The 22884-nt window shown below is 44.6% G+C and overlaps 1 protein-coding gene across 3 annotated transcripts in view; it reads left to right on the forward strand.

Moving 5' to 3' along the window:
• hpse2 (heparanase 2) overlaps positions 1-22884 on the forward strand; it is a 263673-nt gene that overhangs the window by 202461 nt on the left and 38328 nt on the right. For all 3 annotated transcript variants that reach the window (XM_069900231.1, XM_069900232.1, XM_069900233.1), the window contains exons 8-9: positions 5088-5194; positions 18022-18136. In XM_069900231.1, coding sequence (XP_069756332.1) covers positions 5088-5194; positions 18022-18136 — 222 coding nt within the window. The remainder of the gene's footprint in view (positions 1-5087; positions 5195-18021; positions 18137-22884) is intronic.

A 22884-nucleotide genomic window follows, 5' to 3' on the forward strand; every position in this document is an offset into this window, starting at 1 on the left:
GCAAGATTATTATCAGAAACATATGTGTAACATACACATGCATGTTAATTTATACCTGCTGCAGCTCATAGGTACGTAAGATCCATCAACGACAGTTGTATGAATTAAAATGACATAATATGCCATGAGACTGAAAATGATAATAAATATAAAAGAATAGATAAATAAATATTCACAGTTGTAGTTAGTGCAAGAGCAAGTGATTTTCAGTCATGCAGGTCTGGAGTTGTTTATGGTGCAGGTTAGGGTAGAGGAGGGAGGTTCAAGAGTCTGAACCTGGAGTTTGAGTTGAATTGTTTTGAGGAGACTTACAGCTTGTGCTCAGAAGTTCTTGCCATTTTTCTCTATTGATATTCTCCTGATAGACCCAATGACTACAAACCTTTAGGGGAGCAAGGGAACAATTACCACAATTCTGCTTTGTGTACACACTCATGTAGGCTCACTGGTACACAACACTGGTACACAACACACACACATACACACACTCACAAAAATACAATTACACACACACAGCACAGTTACACTGTACACTCACACACATATACACATCAACATACACAAACCACCTGTGTACAGACAACTTTATTCAAAGAAACTTAAGAACCTTCAACGTAAAATGATTTTTAATCCAAATATCCAGAATAAGTTCCCATTTACAAAGAATATTAATTATACAAATGTGGTTAATGTGTCTTGTTTTAACATCGTAATTGCAGGACTGGAGGTAGAGTACAAAATTGGTAAAGTTGGAGGTTGGATAAAATCTCTTGAATATGCCAGCGATAATGGGGACAATATTCCAACTGGCTGAAGGCTGGAGCAATGAGAGCAGGGTGGGACTCTGGAGTGGTCTGTGATGACTCTCAGCCCATTGAACATACACAGTGTCACAGTGGGGAATGTGACAGGTCGTGGCAAGTGTTGGAGATGCAGCACAGCTTTCCCCTGGTTAACCTTAGACTTTCTCAACACAGTGCTCCTCTTTTAGAATGTTTATCTATGTTTATTTGGCTTCTTCCAGAGGCCAATCATTGGACAGGGCTCGTAGCAGCTGCTGGTAAGCACAGAATATCCCTGCCTTGGTTTGTCATTGGGTGTGTGGAGCATGCTCGAAGGAATCCAATTTTACATACAATTAATTATTCCAATGTGGCATTACTGCTGTATTTTCAGTAAGGGGGTCTTCAGATTGATTGGACTCTTTGATCCTCTTGATTCAAGAGAAATTCGACCTACTCTTTCCGCGCTCTCTCACATTTTCTTTCTCTTGGGGAAAACCTTTGAGAAGCATGGATACAAGGGTGCCTGGAACCCAATCTATCATCCCATTGAATTCAAGCCAAGCACCAAGTGATTATTTAGACCCTTAATCTTATCTGAATCCATTTTTATAGAACCATAGAATGACAGAGAAACAGGCCCTTCGGCCATTCTAGTCCATGTCAAACTATTAACCTGCCTCGTCCCTGGACCCAGTCCATATCCCTCCATACCCTTCCCATCCACGTACATCCAATTTTTACTTAAATGTCAAAATTGAGCCCACATTCACAACTTCAGTTGGCAGTTCGTTCCCACACTCCCACCACTCTCTGCATGGTTCCCCTCATGTTCCCTTTAAACATTTTACATTTCACCTTAACCCATGCCCTCTAATTCTTGTTTCACCAAACCTCAGTGGAAAATGCCTTCTTGCATTTACCCAACTCCATATCTAATAAGGACACAAGATATAGGAGCAGAAGTAGGCTCTTTGGCCCATCGATCTACTCCACCATTCCATCATGAGCTGATCCATTCTCTCACTCAGCCCCACACCCTGTCTTCTCCCTGTAACTTTATTTGACTATTCAGATAACCATCAATCTCTGCCTTAAATACACCCAAAGACCTGGCCTCCACAGCTGACCATGGTAGCAAATTCCAGAGGATCACCGCTCTCTGGCTAAAGAAGTTCCTCCACATCTCTTTTTTAAATGAGCCTCCTTCAATCCTGAAGTTGTGCCCTCCTGTCTTTGACTCCCCTATGATGGGAAACTACTTTGCCACATCTACTGTGTCCAGGCCTTTCAACATTCAAAATGCTTCTTTTCAGCCCACGAGTCCACGCTGCTCAATTTACACCCAATTAATCTACAAAGCCTGGTACATTTCGAGCGGTAGGAGGAAACTGGAGCCCGCAGGGAAAACCCATGCAGACATGGGGAGAACATACAAACTCTTTACAGACAGCGTGGAATTTGAACCCCAGTCCCAATCCCTGACACTGTAAAGGCAATGCACTAACTGCTACACCAACCATGCCACCCATGAGGTCCCCCTCTCCCATTCTTCTGAACTCTAAGGAGTACAGTTCAAGAGCCGTCAAATATATTAATCCCTTCATTCCAGGAATCATTCTTGTCAATCTTCTCTGAACCCTCACTAATGCCAACATGTCCTTTCTTAAATAAGGAGGCAAAACTATACCCCATATTCCAAGTGAGGCCTCACCAGTGCCTTGTAAAGCCCTAACATCACATCTCTGCTCGGTAATGGAATTTCTCTTGGTCTCCCCAGAGCGTACTGCTCTTCCTGAGATAGGGGTGCCTGCAGCCATATGCCATAGATTGACCTACTCCATGAGTCAGGTCAAAGAGGTTTTTTGGGGAAAGGCCCACAGCCTCTCATGCTCCTGCCACTGGATTCTGAGCGTTTGGGTAACAGCCTGTGATACCTGTTGCTGAAAACCTGGAACTGAAACTTTCATGAGGACATGATACAGACACTCAGGGAGAACAAGTCACAGGTGAAGGTCCCAGGTCTGAATTATTGGTTTAAATGTGCACTCTTCAATCCTGATGTTGGGTCCTCTTGTCCTTGATCTATTCCACAGTCCCCCTCAGCATCACTGATATGCACACTTAAAGCAAAGTGCAGCTGCCCATAACTCATCAACCCACATGTGCTAAGAGAGGAGGGAGAAAAGCACCCAGTCAAAGGGAAAGCGTGCAAGCAGCACTGAAGGTCAGGATTCATCTGAGTCACTGGATCTCTGAGGCAGCGTCTTTGCCCACTCCACCACTGTGTTACCTTTGTTGAAAGGCTGTCAGCTGGCTGACAATGTCACGCATCCTGTCTGATGGATTCATGAGATTCCTGTGACTTAGTGGGGAAATAATTTCAATGGAATTGTGGTGCACTGTTGGCCAGAATCAGACACGCACAAAGATAAAGACTTCCATAGAGCTAGGCTGGTTGTGGCTGCAGCAACTCTGAGTAAGGCTTCGGGAGGCTGGCGCAGGCTTATATCCCGGAGGGTGATTGACACCCGACCGGGTGTTGTCTTGTCCCCATACACTCCTGCAGGTACAGAAGTTGCTCCCTGCAATAGGCCGGTGGTGTACCGCCACAGGAGTAAAACACGAAAGTCTGTAGAAACCGTGCTTAATGTAAAAGCGCAACGCTGGAGAAACTCAGCAGGTCAAACAGTGTACTTTATATAGCAAAGATAAAGATACAGAACCAACATTTTGGGCTTGAGCCCTTCATCAAGGTATGGAAAAATGTCGGCAGGCATCCCAACAAAATAGTAGGTTGGGAGGGGTAGGAGGAGGAACACAGTCCCAAAGGCAGGGAGGTAATAAATGGATAAGCGAGGGAGGGCACAGCAGCAAGCAGGAGGAGGGGGCTTGTCTCTGTGAAATGGAGAGGGAAGGGGGTAGAGAGCTGGAGGAAAAAAGGCAGAGGGATGGAGAAGGGAGAGGAAGATCAGTGAGTAGCACAAATCAAAGACGTCGATGTTAATGCAATCAGGCTGAGAGTGCTCAAATGGAAAATTAGGTGTTGTTCCTCTAATTTATTGTTGGTCTTGGTTTGACAGTGCATGAGGCCATAGACAACGCGGGAGTGAGATGCAAAATTGAACTGGTTGGCCACTGGGAGATCTCTGTCACTGATGTTGGCAGAGTGAAGGTGCTCAGCAAAGCAATCTCCCAGTAGTCTGCGTCCAGTTTCTCCAATGTAGAGAAGGCTACAACATTAACGTCAACTTCTCCGGTTTCTGCTAGCCTACTCCCTGTTCTTCCTCTCTCTTCTCCATCCCTCTGCCTTCTTTCCTCCAGCTCTCCACAATCTTCCTTCTCCATTCATAGAGCCATCCCCCTCCCCCTGTTTGCTGGTGTGCCCTCTCCCTTTATCCACCTATTAACTCCTGCTTGTGGAACTGTGCTCCTCCCTACCTCTGCTCTCCCGACCATTTTGTTTAGGTGTCTGCCTACTTATTTTGCTCATACCTTGATGAAAGGCTCAAATCTGAAGCATTAGTTATGTATCTTTGCAATAATTTTAATAGATAAATGATGGCAGAGGTTGGAGAGGGTGAGTACAGACTTTCATGATGAAAGGGGGAGAAAGTAGTTAGACTCTACAGGATCCAGCTGAGGCAAACCAGGCTCCCTGTCCACTGACTACAGTTCCCACTGCCTCTGGAAAGCAGCCAGCATCACGGATCCATCCCACCCTAGTCCATTCTCCCCTCTCTCTCCAGGCAGAAGATGCATTGGTTTGTAAGCACGAACCCCCAGGCAAGAAAAACCTTGTTACCCTTTGTTATCAGGCTTTTCTTAAAGGTGACCTCTTGACCTTGAAAACCGATATTGTTGTGGCCTTGCACTGTAATACTGTTATCCCATGCCCCCAAAATACACTAATTAACCTATAGTCCCTCGTTCACTTTTGGAAGATGGGAGAAAACCAGAGCACCCAGTTAAAGCCCAGCCAAACACAGGGAGAAAGTACAGTACAAGCTCCTTACAGAGAGTGCTGGATTCAAACCTGGGTCGCTAGCTCTGTAATAATTTTGTGCTTTATCGATAAGCTAATCATGTTCTTTTGTTTTATTTTGCACTCCCTATTGCACTAAAAAAATGGGTTGACTTGCCTGGATAGCACTCACAACCAAGTTTTTCACTGTACCTGTGACAATAATATAAACAATTCAATTCAGTGAAATTATGCATGTCCTCTAGAACAGTAACATGTAATCAAGTTCCAGGTTCTGATTTTTGGTTACACTAAACATTCTTGTTTCTTTATTCCAACAGATTGTGAATTCTCATGCCCCAGGGAAGAAGATCTGGCTGGCAGGGGTTGGCCCAGCATGGGCTGGAGCTACCACTAACCTCTCTCATACCTACGCTGCTGGATTCCTGTAAGTACCCGATCGCTAGGGTTAAATGCTGAGGCCAATGACTGGACAGGTATCAGAGCAAAATATGTCAAATATGAACACAATAGGCCCCTATCTTTGGCTTGGCTTCGCGGACGAAGATTTATGGAGGGGGTAAAAAGTCCACGTCAGCTGCAGGCTCGTTTGTGGCTGACAGGTCTGATGCGGGACAGGCAGACACGATTGCAGCGGTTGCAGGGGAAAATTGGTTGGTTGGGGTTGGGTGTTGGGTTTTTCCTCCTTTGCCTTTTGTCAGTGAGGTGGGCTCTGCGGTCTTCTTCAAAGGAGGTTGCTGCCCGCCAAACTGTGAGGCGCCAAGATGCACGGTTTGAGGCGTTATCAGCCCACTGGCGGTGGTCAATGTGGCAGGCACCAAGAGATTTCTTTAGGCAGTCCTTGTACCTTTTCTTTGGTGCACCTCTGTCACGGTGGCCAGTGGAGAGCTCGCCATATAACACGATCTTGGGAAGGCGATGGTCCTCCATTCTGGAGACGTGACCCATCCAGCGCAGCTGGATCTTCAGCAGCGTGGACTCGATGCTGTCGACCTCTGCCATCTCGAGTACTTCGACGTTAGGGATGTAAGCGCTCCAATGGATGTTGAGGATGGAGTGGAGACAACGCTGGTGGAGGCGTTCTAGGAGCCGTAGGTGGTGCCGGTAGAGGACCCATGATTCGGAGCCGAACAGGAGTGTAGGTATGACAACGGCTCTGTATACGCTTATCTTTGTGAGGTTTTTCAGTTGGTTGTTTTTCCAGACTCTTTTGTGTAGTCTTCCAAAGGCGCTATTTGCCTTGGCGAGTCTGTTGTCTATCTCATTGTCGATCCTTGCATCTGATGAAATGGTGCAGCCGAGATAGGTAAACTGGTTGACCGTTTTGAGTTTTGTGTGCCCGATGGAGATGTGGGGGGGCTGGTAATCATGGTGGGGAGCTGGCTGATGGAGGACCTCAGTTTTCTTCAGGCTGACTTCCAGGCCAAACATTTTGGCAGTTTCCGCAAAGCAGGACGTCAAGCGCTGAAGAGCTGGCTCTGAATGGGCAACTAAAGCGGCATCGTCTGCAAAGAGTAGTTCACGGACAAGTTTCTCTTGTGTCTTGGTGTGAGCAGGAAAGGAACTCTTCTGGAATCTGGTGCCACATGATCTCTCACTTGCAAATCTTCTTGATGGAGTGTGGGGTTGGTGGTGGGGGTGGGTGGTGGGGAGGGTCCAGGCTTCTGAGTAACCACTCCAACAAAGTATAGGGATTTTGGTTTACTTCCTGAGGATACTGCATGACCTGCTGTTCCTCGAGATCCAGCATGCTTGTGCATTGCACTTGACCCTGGCATCCGCAGACTTTCTTGCTTAACCATACTGTTCTATGTCCTGTTCACATTTGCTTGCTTCCGTTGTACCATTGGTCATTCTGAAGTCTGATGCAAGCCAGCCAGAATGCCAAATGGCATTAGGAATGTCACGCTTGATTGTGTGTTCAAGTGGCTTGCTCACCCCTCCCTGTCTTTGATTGTTCAGTCAGAATCAGACACTGATGCCTGACCCTTGTGTACTTCTGACTGCGATGGAGTGTAAGAGGCTGCCTTCTGCTGGTTGTGTTAGAACAAGTCTGGAGTTATAATCACTGCCACCTGAAAGGAAACTGCTTTCAAGATGCAGGTTTCATGGAATTAGAATGGTTTCACCATCAAGTGTGCTTGGGAAACAGAGCTCCTTTGTTGTCAGGGCAACACAGATTGGAAAGTATTTTGGATTTTAACCACACAATTGACTGACACCAGGGTTAACTGCTGAGTCGATGGTGGAGTGCTCACCTGTGTCCTACAGGCCAGATGAGTGTTTGTGCAGCACCGCTCCAATGAATCAATGTTAGCCACCAGCTACAAACATCAGCAGCCTTTTACTGAGCTTGGTCTCGAGACAGTGTGAAAATCTCAAGCACTGCCTTCTGTGTAACAAAACCCGAGTATAATGACATCGATAGATCTAAAGCAGGTGTAAGTATCAGGGTCAGGGGTAAAAGCAAAAAAAAATACACCCTTTACCATATGAATGCATTGTTACAAAATTCTAATCTTTGTAAAAATCTTGATTGGCTGACAGCAAGTAGAGTGATATAATGGTTTCAAACTAGGAGAAAGCATTCAAGTGTGTGTGTGTGTGTGTGTGTGTGTGTGTGTGTGTGTGTGTGTGTGTGTGTGTGTGTGTGTGTGTGTGTTGTCATCTGATTACACAAGTACAGCCCGACGAAACAGCGTTCTCCAGTCCTCGGTGCAAAAACATGCAGACACACAACCAGACAATGCACATACAGACAAATAATACATATGCAGGTCAAGTTTTATATCTATGAAAATAAATTAAAAATATTGTTTTGTAGAAATGAGAGTCTCAGATGTTCCGTATGAGCATTCAGCATTTGATCATTCAGCATTCTCCCTGCCCGTGGGAAGATATATTTATATATAAAGAATTGTCCTGCATGCGTATGGTTTGTCTAAATCTGTGTTATATCTGGTTGTGTGTTTGTGTGTTTTGCACCAAGGACCGAATGCTGTTTCGTCGAATTGTTCGAATTCCAATAAAATGACAATAAACTTAACTTGATTGTATATTAGAGAATTGTTACAGCACCAAGGAAGGTCTTCTTGCCCTATTATGTTTGTGCTGGCTCTCCACCAGAACTACAGCCCTTTCCTTACAGACCTGCAATTCCTTCAGTACCCCTTTCCTTACTCTCTTGAAGGCCACACTAGAACCAGCCTCCACTGCATCTGCAGGTAATACATTCCACACTCCAACCAACACCATGCATTAAAATGCTTTTCCTCGGATTTATTATCAGAGTATATAGATGGTATCACATACAACCCTGAGATTCTCTTTTCCTGCAGGCGGGGCAGAATTACCACTAATTGGTAGTGCAAAAAAAAACCATACACAGTGTATACATGTAAATATACAAAGAACAGTAAACAGATAATGAATGTAAACAAACTGACTGAGCAATACAGAGAGAACAAAAAGAAAATCAATAAAGTGCACAAGTAAGAGTCCTTAAATGAGTCCCTGATTAAGTTTTGTTGTTGAGGAGTCTGATGGTGGAGGGGTAGCAGCTGTTCCAGAACCTGATGGTGTGAGTCCTGTGGCGCCTATACCTCTTTCCTGATGGCAGCTGCGAGAACAGAGCATGCGCTGGATGATATGGGTCTTGATGATTGTTGCTGCTCTCCAATGGCAGTGTTCCCTGTAGATGTGCTCAAAACTGTGGAGGGTTTTGCCTGTGAAGTCCTGGGCTGTGTCCACTACCTTTTAGAGGGCTTTACACTCAGGGGTATTGTTATCCCCAAACCAGACCGTGATGCAGCTGGTCAGCACACTTTCTACCACAATTCTGGAGAAATTTGCCAGGGTTTTTGGTGTCATACCAAACCCACACAAACTCCTGAGGAAGTAGAGGCACTTACGTGCTTTCTTCATGATGTTTTTGGTGTCCTGGATTGAATACCTCTGACTTTCCTTTCCTGAAGTCAACAATCAGCTCCTTAGTTTTGGTGACATTGAGTGCAAGGTTGTTGTTGCTGCCATTCAGCCAAGTTTTCAATCTCCATCCTCTATGCTGACTCATCTCCTTCCTTTATACAACCCACTACCATAGTATCATAGTACCATAAAACCATAGAACACTACAACACAGTAAAGAGGCCATTCGGCTCCTCTAGTCTGTGCCCACTATTATCTCCCTAGTCCCAGTGACCTGGTCCCATTCCATAACCCTCCAGGCCTCTCCCATTCATGTGCCTATCCCATTTATTCTTAAAATACATGATTGAGCTGCATTCATCACATCACATGGCAGCTGATTTCACACTCCCACAGCCCTCTGAGTGAAGAACTTCCCCCTAATGCTCCCCTTAAATCTCTCCTCCTTCAGCTTAAAACTGACCTCTCTTATTTATCTCCCACAATCTAAGTGGAAAAAAGCCTATTCGCACTCACTTTGTTGATACCTCTCAAAATCTTGTAAACCTCCCCTCATTCTTCTTTGCTCCAAGGAATAAAGTTCTAACCTGTTTAATCTTTCCCTGTAACTCAACCTCTGAAGACACAGCAACTTCCTAATAAATCTTCTCTGTACTCTTTCAATCTTATTGATATCCTTTCTGTAGTTAGGTGCCCAGAACTGCATACAATATTCCAAATTTGGCCTCACCAATGTCTTAAACAGCTTCAACATAACATTCCAACACCTATTCACAATACTTTGATTTATAAGGTTTCTTTCTTGAGTATTTTTTTGCTTTTTTTGTACTCTTCAGGTACCTCATTAGCTCCTTGTCGCCTATATTTGCTGTACATCTCTCTCTTTTTCTTAACCAGATCACCAAAATCCCTTGAAAACCAGGGTTCCCTATGCCTGGTAACTTTGCCTTTAATCCTGACAAGAACATGCAAACTCTGCACTCTCAAGATTTTTCCCTTGAAGGCCATCCACTTACCTATCCATAAAACAACATATCTCAATCTACTCTTCCTAGATCCTTTCTCATTTCCACATAATTTGCCTTCCTCCATTTGAGAATCCCAACATGAGGACTAGACTTATCCTTTTCCATAAACAACTTGAAACTAATGACATTATGGTCACTGGACCCAAAATGTTTACCTACACATATATCTGTCACCTGACCTGTCTTGTTCCCTAATAGTGGATCAAGTACTGCCTCCTCTCTTGTTGGTATCTCTATGTATTGATTTAGAAAACTTTACTGAACACATTTCACAAACTCCAAGCCACCAAGCCCTTTTACAGTATGAGAGTCCCAGTCAATATTTTGTAAGTTAAAATTTTCCACTATCACAACATACTGCTTCTTACATCAGTCTTCTATCTCTCTACAGGTTTGGTCCTCCAATTCTGTCTATTGGATAATCTATAATACCTATTAGTGTGGACACACCTTTCCCGTTCCTCAATTCCACCTAAATGGCCTCTGTAGACAAGTCCTCCTGGCTGTCCTGACTTCACACAACTGAGATATTTTCCCTGACTAGCAAATGCCTCTCCTCCCCCTTTCATCCCTCCTCCTCTATCATGTCTGAACCAATGGAACCCTGGAACATTAAAATGCCAGTCCTGCCTATCCTGCAACCAAGTCTCATTAATAGCAACAATATCATAATCCCACATGTCAATCCATACCCTAAACTCATCAGCCTTTCTAACAATACTCCTTGCATTAAAATAAACATACCTAAGAAAATTTCTATCATGTACAAACCTATGATTTCTATCTATTCATAGAGTCCTCACATGACCTTTATCCTCCTCTTTCTCACTAACTACTCAAACATACTGGTTCCCCTCCCCTTGCAAATGTAGTTTAAACTCATCGGGACAAGGCTTACAAACCTACCCACAAGGATATTAATCCCCTTCCAGTTCAGATGCAATCCATCCTGTCGGAACAGATCCCACCTTCCCTGGAACACAGCGCAGTGATATAGAAACTTGAACGCCCCCCCCACCTCATCCACAGCTGTTTTTATAAGTTGTGTGATAGCCTTGGTGTACTCGTTCAGAATCTCAGCAGAGTCCTTGAACATGGCCCAATCCGTTGATTCGAGGAAGACTTGTAACCGTTCTTCAGCTTCCTGTGACCACCTTCTAACTGTCCTGACCTCCGGAGCCTCTATTTTAAAAAAAATATTTTACTGTAATTTTTCCAAGGCCCATATGTAACATTATTACATACATCATATAAATATTATTTTAAAATTACAGATTCTTATATGTTTGCCCAAATCTCACCTCCCCACCACTCCCAGCTGCTAACATTAAAAAAAATTGTCCAAAACAGAAGGGGTGTTTGAGCAGCCTTCAGGAATTCAACACTATTAACTATATTAACACTATTAACTATTAACTATATTATTTAAACCTTTTCAAGGAAGTTAATTATATCTTTAAGCTTGTATGATTCAAATAAAGTTGCTATATTTTACCTCATATTTCTTTCTCAGATTATGTATTCAGAGGCAGTACAACTTTGCATTTCCTTATTCCAGTGAGTAATAAGTAGGGGGGAGTCGGACATCCACGTAGCAGCTGTACATTTCCTGGCTAGTGCCATCCTCACAAACTTTATTTGATATTTTGTAAAAACACAAAATGCAGGAGAAGCTCAGCAGGTCAAAAATACAGAACTGACATTTCGGGCTTGACTGATATTTGATATTTTGACAGTTTTGTGACAATAACCATAAGATCGCTCAATAAATACAGTTCTGGTTCCAATGGAAAATCCACTTCTATGATTTTTGTCAAAATTTCTGCCGTCATACTAAAAGGATCTTACTTTTATGCATAGCCAGGTTGAATGTATAAATGTTCTGACTCTATACACCACACCTAAAACACGTCCAGAATTTCAGCTATTAAACTGTGTAATTTTTGTGATATAAGGTATAATGGGTGCATAAAATTGTATTGTACCAATCTATATCTAACATTAATGAATGATGTCATTATCAGAGCACAATTTTGACCAATGTTGTTCTTGAATCCTTTTCTCCAAGTCCATTTCCCACTTTTCCCTCGATTTGAGCAAGCCTGGTTTCGGGCTATTGGTCTGCAATAGGAAATACATCTTAGATATAAATTTACTTGTGATCCCCTTTCGAAGAAGAACCTCTTTGTCACTACACATTGGCAGGGTCATGGCTAATCCTAAACTATCTCTTAAAAAATATCTTAATTGAAGACAGCACAAAAAAAGTTCCATTTGACAAATCATAGCCTATCCAAATTATGTGTTTTAGAATGGAGTTATCTGTCTTTCCAGTCAATAACTGAATATTCCATTTGTAAATGAAATCTTCTGCTCTCTTCTCACTCGCCATGTGTCGACCAATTTGAGCTCCAATCAGGAATATTCCCTCAACAAAAGATGCTATAAATTTTGATTGGGCAGCCAAATAATAGTTTTTAAAATCAGTTAATCGTAGTCCATCCAGAGAATGATCCCAAGTAAGTTTTTCCTTGGAGACTCTTGACAGCTTAGAATTCCAATTAAATTGTCTGACATGCCTTAAAAAAAACTTGTTGGTATAAGAATGGGCGGAGCCTCTCTTTTAGGCTCGTGTCTATATGAAGGTAGAAGGAGCACAGCCAGGTGATCAGACTTGCCAAAGTGTGGTCTCGAGAAAGAACAGTAGGCCTTCCTTATCTTGGTGTAGCAGTGATCAAGTGTGCTGGAACCTATGGTACAACAGGTTACAAGCTGGTGATAGGCAGGGTTTTCTTGACACAGGCCTGGATGAATTCCTCATGTCGGTCTTTATTTTATACCTGTGACCTCTAGTTTCTTAACCCCTCCAACAAAGGGAAGAGCTTCCCACGGTCCATCCAGACCCCTCAATTGAATCCCCTCACTTCCATCTCCAATAAAACACAAACTGCCTCCTTCATTTGTCTTTTTTAAAATATTTTATTTATAAACTCAAACTCAGTTTCCAGTAATCAATCACAAATTACAGTAATCAATTATATACAAAATTCACTGTTGAGTCCAAGTTATTTTTTCCCCTCCCCATACTCAACAGACCACAACTTTCAAGACACCCACAGCAAAGGTAGAGAACACATCAGGGATTTGTCATGGCCCAACAGCTGGCCCCTTGGCTGTTACATTTTTCTTTACTTGATTGGGAAGGAATGGTCCCCTCCCCCTCACCCCTCCCTCAGTAGAAGGATAGACTGGGAAAGAAGAGTCCACACTATAACTGTGCTCCGATGAAATTTAAATATGGTTGTCAAATTTTAGGAAGATCTTATATTTTTCCTTAAGTTATAGGTAATTTTCTCAGGGGAACACAGCTTTGTATTTCCCTTTTTCAGTGCACAATGCCCAAGTGGGAGTCAGATTTCCAGGTAACCGCTATGCATTTCCTGGCCACTGCCAATGCGATCATTACAATTTGGATTTGGAATTTGGACGGCTTCATCTTAAGCCTTATGTCCATTATGTTTCCCAATAGTAACATCTCTGGATCCTGTGGAGATACTTTACCTATGATTTTTTTTCTATGGCTTGGCCTAGTTCCACCAAGAGGGTCTCACTTTGGTACATGCCCAGGTTGCGTGCACAAAGGTTCCTGTTGCAATACTACATCTGAAGCATTGGTCTGAAATTTCTGGTTTCTTCTTATTCAATTTTTGTGGCGTCAAATATAACTGTTGGAGAAAATTACACTGCACCTGCCTATACTGCACATTAATAATTGCATTTATGCTGCTCCAATACAGGTCTAACCAGCACCGCTCATCAATCATTGTTCCTAAGTCTGACTCCCACCTTTGCCTCGATTTGTGAAGGCCCAGTTTAGGGCCTTCTGCTTGAAGTAAGAAATACATCACTGAGACAAACTTCCATTTGTTCCCCTTTTGAATCAGGGTCTCTATGTCACTGCTCATTGGTAAGATCATGGAAGGACCTAATTTGTGCCTCAAGAAAGATCTGGGAGGGTGTCCCAGAGGAGAAATTTATCTAGAGTAGAGGTACAGTTGGTCTCACAGAACATGTCTATCTGTGTCCTAACAAAGCTACAAATTCCAGTTTCTTTAACAGCAATGAATTAAGGCTCTTGGTTATTCAGCATTTCTTTGATTAATGTCAGAGGTGAATGATCTGACAGAAGCCTCACTATGTACTCAGTCTCCATTATCCTACCCTCTATGTGGGCTGAAGCCAGAAATAAATATATCCTGGAGTTGGAATCATGTTGCCTCAAGTAGAAGGAATAATCCCTCTCCCTTGAGTGTTTTCACCCAATTCAGCTCTTTCATAAAATCATTGGTAGCCCTTGCTGCCTTTATATTTGTTATTTTTGTGTTGACTTGTCCAAGACAGGATCCAGACAAAAGTTAAACTCCTTCCCAACTACAATATCTTCTCTTCCCTCTCCCAGTTTCAAGAAGGCATCTTGAATGAACTTTTCATCATCAAGGTTGGGAGCATATACATTCACTAGGGTCCAAAATTCTGAATATATCTGACAGTGCACCATTACAAATCTCCCTGCTCTGTCTGTGACCATGCTTTCCACTATCACCAGAAGACTTTTTCCTATCAAGATTGTCACACCCTCAAGATTGTTCCTGCTCTGTTAAATGTGTTTTTGGAGGAAAATGTGTTTTTTTTTCCTTTATGTGTGCCAAGACTCTTTTCCTCTTCACTTACCCATTCAGATCATTTACCTTAATATGTATACATTTATATTATTGGCCATTGCCTCAGAGACTCTTCCCAAGTCCCTGTTTCCCCCATACACCAGCCGCCCCATGTCCAATGTTCACTTAATCCTTTTCCTTTAGCCAGGCACTCCAGTCCACTGAGTCTGTGACAAATCTTGAAAAGGAAAAATAATAAGAGACAAAAAGGACAAAAAAACCAAAAAGAAACAGCATAAAATACAAAAACAAATTATCAAATTCACATATATCCCCCATCTATATCCTACTCCTTTTAATCTTCCCTCCCCCCCACCCCTGGTGACTTTAATCTCGGCATTGTCACCATCCCCCCTCCTCACCACAAGCTGTGCATTTTGCACCCATCTACCTTCCACAACACACAACCCTCACCCTCCCTCCCCAGACCATTTTCCTTTTTTACAAATGCTCCCACAAATGTATTTATGAAACAAAGAGTTAAACCCACAATTATTATTATAGCTATTATTTACAGTACATTCTTATGTACAACAAAGCATTACCCATTTGGCACTGTTTTACAAACTGTTGGGCCTCTTTGACCTCCGACAGGAACTTTCTCTCCCCCTCCCACACTGGCATTACAATACCTGAGAACACTGTCATACCCTTTCTGTCCAGCCGTTCTTTTCATTGACTCAAATTCCTTTCTTTGTTTTAGGAGGGCCATTCTTATATCTGGGTAGAATAACACCTATTCCCCTCCAGCTCCATCGCCCCACCCACATTCACTTCCTCCTCAAACGCTGTCGCAGCTTCACCAGTACTAAGTGTGGCCTTTGACTGGGGCCTGGGCACGGGAATAAGGACCGATGGGACCTTTCTACTGTAACTGATTCTCCCAGTTTCTCTCTTCCCAAAACCTCTGGTACCCAGTGTTGAAAGAACGCCACAGAATCCCTCCCTTCTGTGCCTTCCCTCAACCCCACAATTTTTATCGTGTTCCTCCGGCTATGATTCTCCAGAGTATCAATTCTCTGCCAGAGGCTTCCCCTTTCTGCCCCCCACAAGGTAATTTCCCTCTCCAATTTATTTATTCTGTCTTCATTATCCGCAGTTCTTTCCTCCATTTCAGTCACCCTTCCTGTCAGTCCAATTAGGGCTTTTTCCCGTATGTCCTTTTTTATTATAAAGTACCTATTTTTTGCCATTCTCTCCTCCATCCTTCCCATGGCCTTTAGGATGATGTGTAGTGTGGGTTCCATGCCTACCCCCTCCTTCTTGCTAACGCCATCTTGGTTCCTCATGCCTCCTGACTTTTCCCTGCTCTCTCCTCCTGCCTCCTCATCCCTTCTCTCCTCGCTGGATTCACTGCTGGAGCCATCTGTTGTCACAGGGCCGAGGTCTCCCGCATCCTCCCACAAGCCCCTCCTGCTGCCCGTCACGTTCCACTCCCGAGCGCTCTTTTCTCGCTGCCCTAGGGGAGGGGGGGGAGGCGTGTGACACACCCTCCCCAAAGGCTCAGACCTCTCCACTGGCCCCTCACTTCCAACAACTGATCTTAGCCCATTGCTCTGCTCACTTTATACCTACATCTGTGTGGCTCTGTAAAACAATTATACCATCTACAAATTTCCTGATGATACCATGGTAGAATGTTGTATAAAGGAAGGGGATGAATCAGCATACAGGATGGAGATTGTAAACTTGGCTGAATGCTGCAACAACAATTTTGCACTTGATGTCACCAAAATGAAGGAGTTGATTGTTGACTTCAGGAAAGGAAAGCCAGAGGTATTCATCCAGTGATTATTGGGGGATCAGAGGTGGAGAGGGTGAGCAAATTTAAGTTCTTGGAAGTTACCATCTCAAAGAATCTTTCCTGGATCCAACACATCAATGGCATCATGAAGCAAGTATGTCAGCGCCTCTATTTTCACAGAAGTCTGCAGAGGTTTGGTATGATATCAGAAACTCTGACAAATTTCTCCAGAATTGTGGTAGAAAGTGTGCTGACTGGCTGCATCACGGTCTTGTATGGAAACACCAATACCCCTGAGCGTAAAGCCCTCCAAAAGGTAGTGGACACAGCTCAGGATAGCACAGGCAAAACCCTCCCCACTATTGAACACATCTTCAGGGATAGCTGCTGTTGGAGAGCAGCAGCAATCATCAAGGATCCACACCACCCAGCACACAGTCTGTTCTCTCTGCTGCCATCAGGAAAGAGGTATAGGTGCCACAAGACTCATACCAGCAAGTTCAGGAACAGCTGCCATCCCTCTACTATCAGACTCCTCAACCACAAACTCAATCAGGGACTCATTTAAGGACTCTTACTTGTGCACTTTATTGATTTTCTTTTTGTTCTTTCTGTACTTAACAGTTTGTTTACATGTTTTGCACTGTGTACAGTTTAATTTTGTACTACCAATTAGCTGCAATTCTGCTGCCCCCACAGGAAAAAGGAATCTCGGGGTTGTAGGTGATGCCATGTATGTATTCTGACAATAAATCTGAAACCTGAAATGGAAATTCTGCCTGGCCCACGGGGAAAAGAATCTCAGGGTTGTATGTGATGTCATACTCTGACAATAAATCTGAACTTTGACCTAGCGAGTCTCTCCTTCTCATTGAGCTCATTGCTATCATAGTTTTCATCATCAGTTGTTAAGCACAGCCCATAGAACTTCCCAATCTTAAGACAAAGTCAGGGTTGCTTTTATTTGTGAAGCCAAAAGTGAGATTGAAGGCAGATGTGGGCATCTGGTTTGAAGAACATCAGTGAACCTGTTCAATTTGGCCTAGAAAACTCGAGTCAAACAGACATGTAATAGACTTTCCTCCTCAATCCTTGCATAGACCAATCAGGTTGGCGTGATGGTCAGGAAGATGTACCAATGCCTCTCCTTCCTTAGAAGACTTAAGAAGTTCGGCATGTTCCCCTTTGTCCCTTCTTTAGTCAGAGGGTGGTAAATCTGTGGAATTTGGTGCCACACACAGTTGTAGTGGCAGAGATTCCTGATGAGCCAGGGCCTCAAAGGTTATGGGGAGAAGGTCAGGCAATGGGGCTAAGTCGGAGGATGGATCAGCTCATGATTAAATGAGCAGGGCAGACGATGGGCTGAATAGCCTATTTCTGTTCTTATGTCCTATGGTCTAACATCTTCATCAGTTACACCATCAAAAGCAGATGCTGGATGCATCAGGACCTGGTGCGGGAGCTGCTCCGCTTAAGATCAGTGGTGAATGCAACTCAGCATCACGGAAACTTCCCTCTCCTCCGTGGACTCCATCTACATCTCCTGGGAAAGTCAGCCAACACACTGAAAGATCCATCACACCTTGTCCAAACTCTTTTCTCCCTCCACCCATCAGGGAGAAGGCTCGAGAGTGTAAAGTTGTGTGCCACAAGGCTTAAAGAGTTTCTTTCCCAAAGTCGTCAGGCTCCTGAATGAACCCCACGACAGTACTCTCATGCTGCCTTAACCTGTTAGTCTGCTTGCAGAAGAACCCTGTGCCAGGTATAATGTGACTGTAAACTTAAACAAAGCGGGGAAGACATTGGGTGACTTGCTTTCATTCTGTCCACACAGCTGGTTAAATACACTTGGAATGTCAGCCAAACAGGGGATGGATGTGGTGTTTCGCAACTCATTCTTCGACCATGGATATAATCATCTGGTGGATCAGAACTTCAACCCGTTGCCGGTAAGTCGAAAGAAATCTTTAAGTCATAGAGTCATACAACGTGGAAACAGGCCCTTTGGCCCATTTTGCCCATTCCCACAAAATGCCCCATCCACATTAGTCCCACCTGTCTGTGTTTGGCCCATATCCTTATCAACCCATCCCTTCCTTGTATCCATCCATTTTTTTCTTAAACATTGTACCTCCTCTGGCAGCCCATTCCATACACCCACCACCCTTTGTGTAAAAGAGCTCTTGTTAAATCTTTCCTCCTCACCTTCAACCTATGTCCTCTGGTTCTCAATTTCCCTACTCTGGGCAAAAGAAAATCAGTGCCTTCACCTGATCTATTCCCCTCATGATTTTGTACACCTCTATGAGATCATCCCTCATCCTCTTCCACTTCAAGGAATAAAACCCCAGCCTGCTCAACCTTTCCCTGTAGCTCAGGCTCCCAAGTCCTCGCAACATCCTCGTAAATCTTCTCTGCACCCTCTCCAGAACTGAATACTCCAAAATGGGCCTTACCAACATCTCATAAAACTGCAACATGTCTTCCAAACTTCTATACTCAATGTTCGACCGATGAAGGCCAATGTGCCAAAAGATTTTTTGACCACTATCGACCTGTACTCCTGGATCCATCTGCTCTACATCACTCTCCCACTCCCTATTATTCACTGAGTAGGTCTTACCCACGTTAGACCTCCCAAAATGCAACAATTCATATATCTCGATCAGCGATTCCTCTGCCAACTAGCCCAACTGCTCAAGATACTGCTTCAAATTTTAGCAGCTGTCTTCTCTATCAAGTCCTGTGGCCAATGTCAACTAATCACCTGGAGGCTTGATTCAAATTACACGGCCTCCTCTGTCTACTATCTTAGCAGTGGCTGCAGATTCCCCATCAGCAGTGGAGCATCTGCTGCCTCACGGACATAGTGACCAGAACCCAGAATTCCACTCGCCCCATTACAGGAAGGATATGGAGACTTTGGAAAAGGTGTAGAGGAGATTGTCCAGGACCTTGCCTGGATTAGAGGGTATGAAGTGCTTTATGACAGGGGTGTGGGGGAAGCTGCACACCAGCCAATCTTTCTTTTTGACTATGGTCCCCCTAGGACTCTGCTCAATGATTATGGGCCCTTTTCCCTGTGAAGCAGTGACGTTTTGGTTTCTTCTGCACTTCTCTCCTACCGACTACATAAAAAAGCATAGAAAATATTTATGTCACGTGAGATGAAAATAGAATAAGGCTTTTACTTAAATTTGAAATGTGATGTGGCCTCTGGGGAAGGGGTGAAGGGGAGGGGGGGGCCGTAGACCACCCGTTGAGATGGCTGCTGCCTATTGTTTCCATTGGCGCACCAACTCTAGTAGTTTGAAAGCATCCCCTTCTCCTGAATATATTGTGAAAGAAAGAATTTGCCGCAACAGAGTAAAGATAGTGTTTGAACTCTTCGATCTCTCAGATTGGCTGAGATTAATAGAACATTTTATAAACTTGGTCAAATACTTCCAGTTCTCCCCACACATGACAAGCCAGCAATCAAATACTGGGTGTAAATGTGACTGAAAAAGTTGAGGTTTCTCTTTGTGGGAGTATGGCAAGTATCTCCAACCCCCCCCCCACCAACCATTACTCAAGCAGAAGTCCCAATTGTGTTTTCAGCTTTCAGATGGTAGAAATGGGAGAGATGAAAGGGTGGGGTTGAGCTGGAAAGGTGGGCGAGGTTGAGAAAGAGGGGAGGGTGCAAATTGAGGGAGTTGGGGGAGTTGAGGGGCAGTGGAATGGATCAGAGAGAGTTGAAAGGGTGGGGAGAGTTGGGAGGGTGATGGAGAGTGGAAGGGTGAGGGAGAGGAGAGACTGAAGAGATGGAAGGGTAGGGGAGGGATGTAGGGATGGTGGCAGAGAGAAGAAGGTGGGGAGAATTGACAGAGTGGGGAGAGATGGAAGGGTGGAGAAAAGGAAGTAGGGGTGGTGGTGCAATGCTAGTGGTAGTGAGGGGGAAGAGGGGAAGGTGAGGGAGAATTGAGGCAGTGGGGAGAGGTGGGAGAGTGGAGTGTTTGGAAGCCAAGAGGAGAGCTGAGGAGTGGGAAGAGTTGGGAGAGTGAGGGAATGTTGAGGGGCGGAGAGGGAAAAGATCAGAGGGTGGGGCAGAGTTGGAGCGTGGTGAAAGCAGGGAGAATTGGAAAGGTAGTGAGAGTTGAAGGGTGGAGGGGGGGAATTTGGGGTGGGGAGAGGAAAGAGTGAGGGAGAGATGAGGGGGCAAGGAGAGATGAGGGGGTGGGAGAGAGGGAGTGGAGGAGAGATGAATGAATGGGGAGAGATAAGGGGGTGGGGAGAGATGAGAGGGTGGGGAAAGATGAAAGTGAGGGAGAGATGGGGGTGTGGTAGATTTGTGAGAGTGGGAGCGATATGAGAGGGTGGGAGAGAGATAGAATGAGGAAAACTGGGGGTGGGGAGAGATTAGGGGGTGGGGAGAGGGGATGGAGGAGAGGTGAAAGAATGGGGGAGAGATGAGGTATTGGGAGAGAGATGTGGGGAGAGATGAAAGAATGGGGAGAGATGGAGTGGATGAGAGTTGAAAGAGAGGGAGAGAGATGAGGGAGTGGGAAAGAGTTGGGAGAGTGGGGGAGAGATGAGAGGGGGGGAGAGAGATTGAATGGGGGAGAGATTGGGAGAGAGGAGGGTGTGGGGAAAGATTAGGGGTGGGGAGAGGTGGAAAGATAAGAAAGTGGAGGAGAAGTGAGATGGTGGGGAGAGATGAGAGAGTGGAAGAAGGAAAATTATTCTAAAGTTCTCTGGCTTTGAGGACTGAATGGATATCTCTGCTTTGGGCTACCATGAAAAAAGTGGGCTGAATGGCCACATTTTGTGGCATGACATCCTGTGAGACTAAGTCCATGAATTTATTTCAAGACCCAAGGAAAGGCTGCGATTCTAAAGAACAGTCGAGGTTTGGGAGTGGACCCCTGTGTGTGTGTGAAAGTGAGTGCGTGTGCATTTTTTGTCTGAGCTACGAGCCCGATGGTCGTTAGTGTGAGTGTGCTTTCCCACTGCTGGTTAACATTTGCAGCATACCAATTTCATCTCTCGGGGCTTGGGCCTGCCGTACGATTTTTCCCGTGGGAGCTATCAGGAGGATGAAAGAGGTGCTGTTTTTCAGTTAGGAATGTAAACCTGTATCACAGAGCTCCGAGAAACATTATCTGCATGTCACTTGTTTGGCTGTACCTCACTGCCAGAACAGCACATGTGGGTTTTGCTTTGTGTGCACTTCAGGTCTTGAAAGACGTGGAATTTGACACAAGGGATAGTTTAGCTCCGTTTAGCTCTTGTAAGTCCAACTGCTGATGAGGATTAAGACGCCACCTCATTTATATACCCGCTAGACATCCGTAATGGTAACGTTGTGTGAGGTCTCTTTCTGCAATAAATTAGAGGAAAGTTAAAGTAGCCCAGTTCATTAGAGAGGTGGGTGTGGGTTAGATCATAGTCCTTTCACATGTGGGTTTGGATGTAAGGCACCAGACCAGAGGTAAAAGTTCACACCTTCAAGTCAAGAGTATTGTCACAAGTACAACCCGACGAAACAGTGTTCTCCGGTTCTCAGTGCAATCTCAGACTCGTGGCTCAAAACTAGGAGTGTTAGGCTAGTCTCAGCCCTCTGCCCATGTTGGAATCATGTTAGAACCTAGAATCATCGAAGCTAGATGCAGGAGAAGTCCATTTGAGCCTACATGATCTCAATGCCCTATTCCTGCTTTCTCTCCACACCCCTTGATCCCTTCAGCCATAAGGACCAGATCCAACTCCCATATGAATATATCAAATGAACAGGCCTCAACAACTTTCTGTGGCAGGGAGTTGCACAAGTTCACAACTCTTAGAGTGAAGACATTTCTCCCCAATTCAGTCTTAAATGGCTTCCCCCCGGTCCTTGGACTGTGACCCCTTGTTCTGGGCTTCCCAAAAGCGGGAACAGTCTTCCTGCATCTTGTCTGTCTAGTCCTGTTCGAAGTTTATACAACGTATCCTCTCATGCTTCTAAGTTTCAAGGAGTATAACCCTAGTCTGGTTCTAGAGGTTGTCATAGCCGAAGGGTGGTAGTGGGGACGAGCTCCCCCCATTACACAAATGCTCTTCATGGCTTTTCTGACAACCAAGTCCAACTCCTGGGCTTCAGGTGTGGCATAATTCTTATGCCCAATGGAGCTGTTCTAACTGACAAGAGAAGGGCAAAGGCAGGTCACTGGCTCCTTGAAACCAGTTGCTCCAGGCAGATGGGGCTTGTTAACCACGAATGGCAACTCATCTAGGAGAGGAAAAACTCCAATTTCAAACCGTCGCTGCCTTGTGGCAATACCCGCTAATGGGAAAGGCTTTGGGTGTAAACCCAGAAGAAAAATCTGGAGTCGGAGTCCTGAAGGCGGCTGACTGCTGTACTCAGCACCAGCATGGCAACTCCTGCGATGCTGCTGGCACCAAACTGTATCGACTTTCATCGTTCTTTTGGACCTGTCATTAGCATGGTGGGGGAGAGGGGTGGTGGTCTCCACTGCATGGGCAACAGATGGATCTCCATATCAACTCTGTCCTGGCTTGCGCCCTGGAGAGGCCACTCCAGCTTACCAGAGACACAGTACCCATGGACGACCGACAGAGGCCACAAGAAACCCTAGTATAGCTATTCTTTCATCAATTGTTAGTGCTGCCATCTGAGGAAGAAATGCACCCTCATCCCCTTCCCTTCCTTCTTCTAATC

This window comes from Narcine bancroftii, chromosome 10 (genome assembly GCF_036971445.1).
Source record: "Narcine bancroftii isolate sNarBan1 chromosome 10, sNarBan1.hap1, whole genome shotgun sequence".
Taxonomy (NCBI): Eukaryota; Metazoa; Chordata; class Chondrichthyes; order Torpediniformes; family Narcinidae; genus Narcine; species Narcine bancroftii.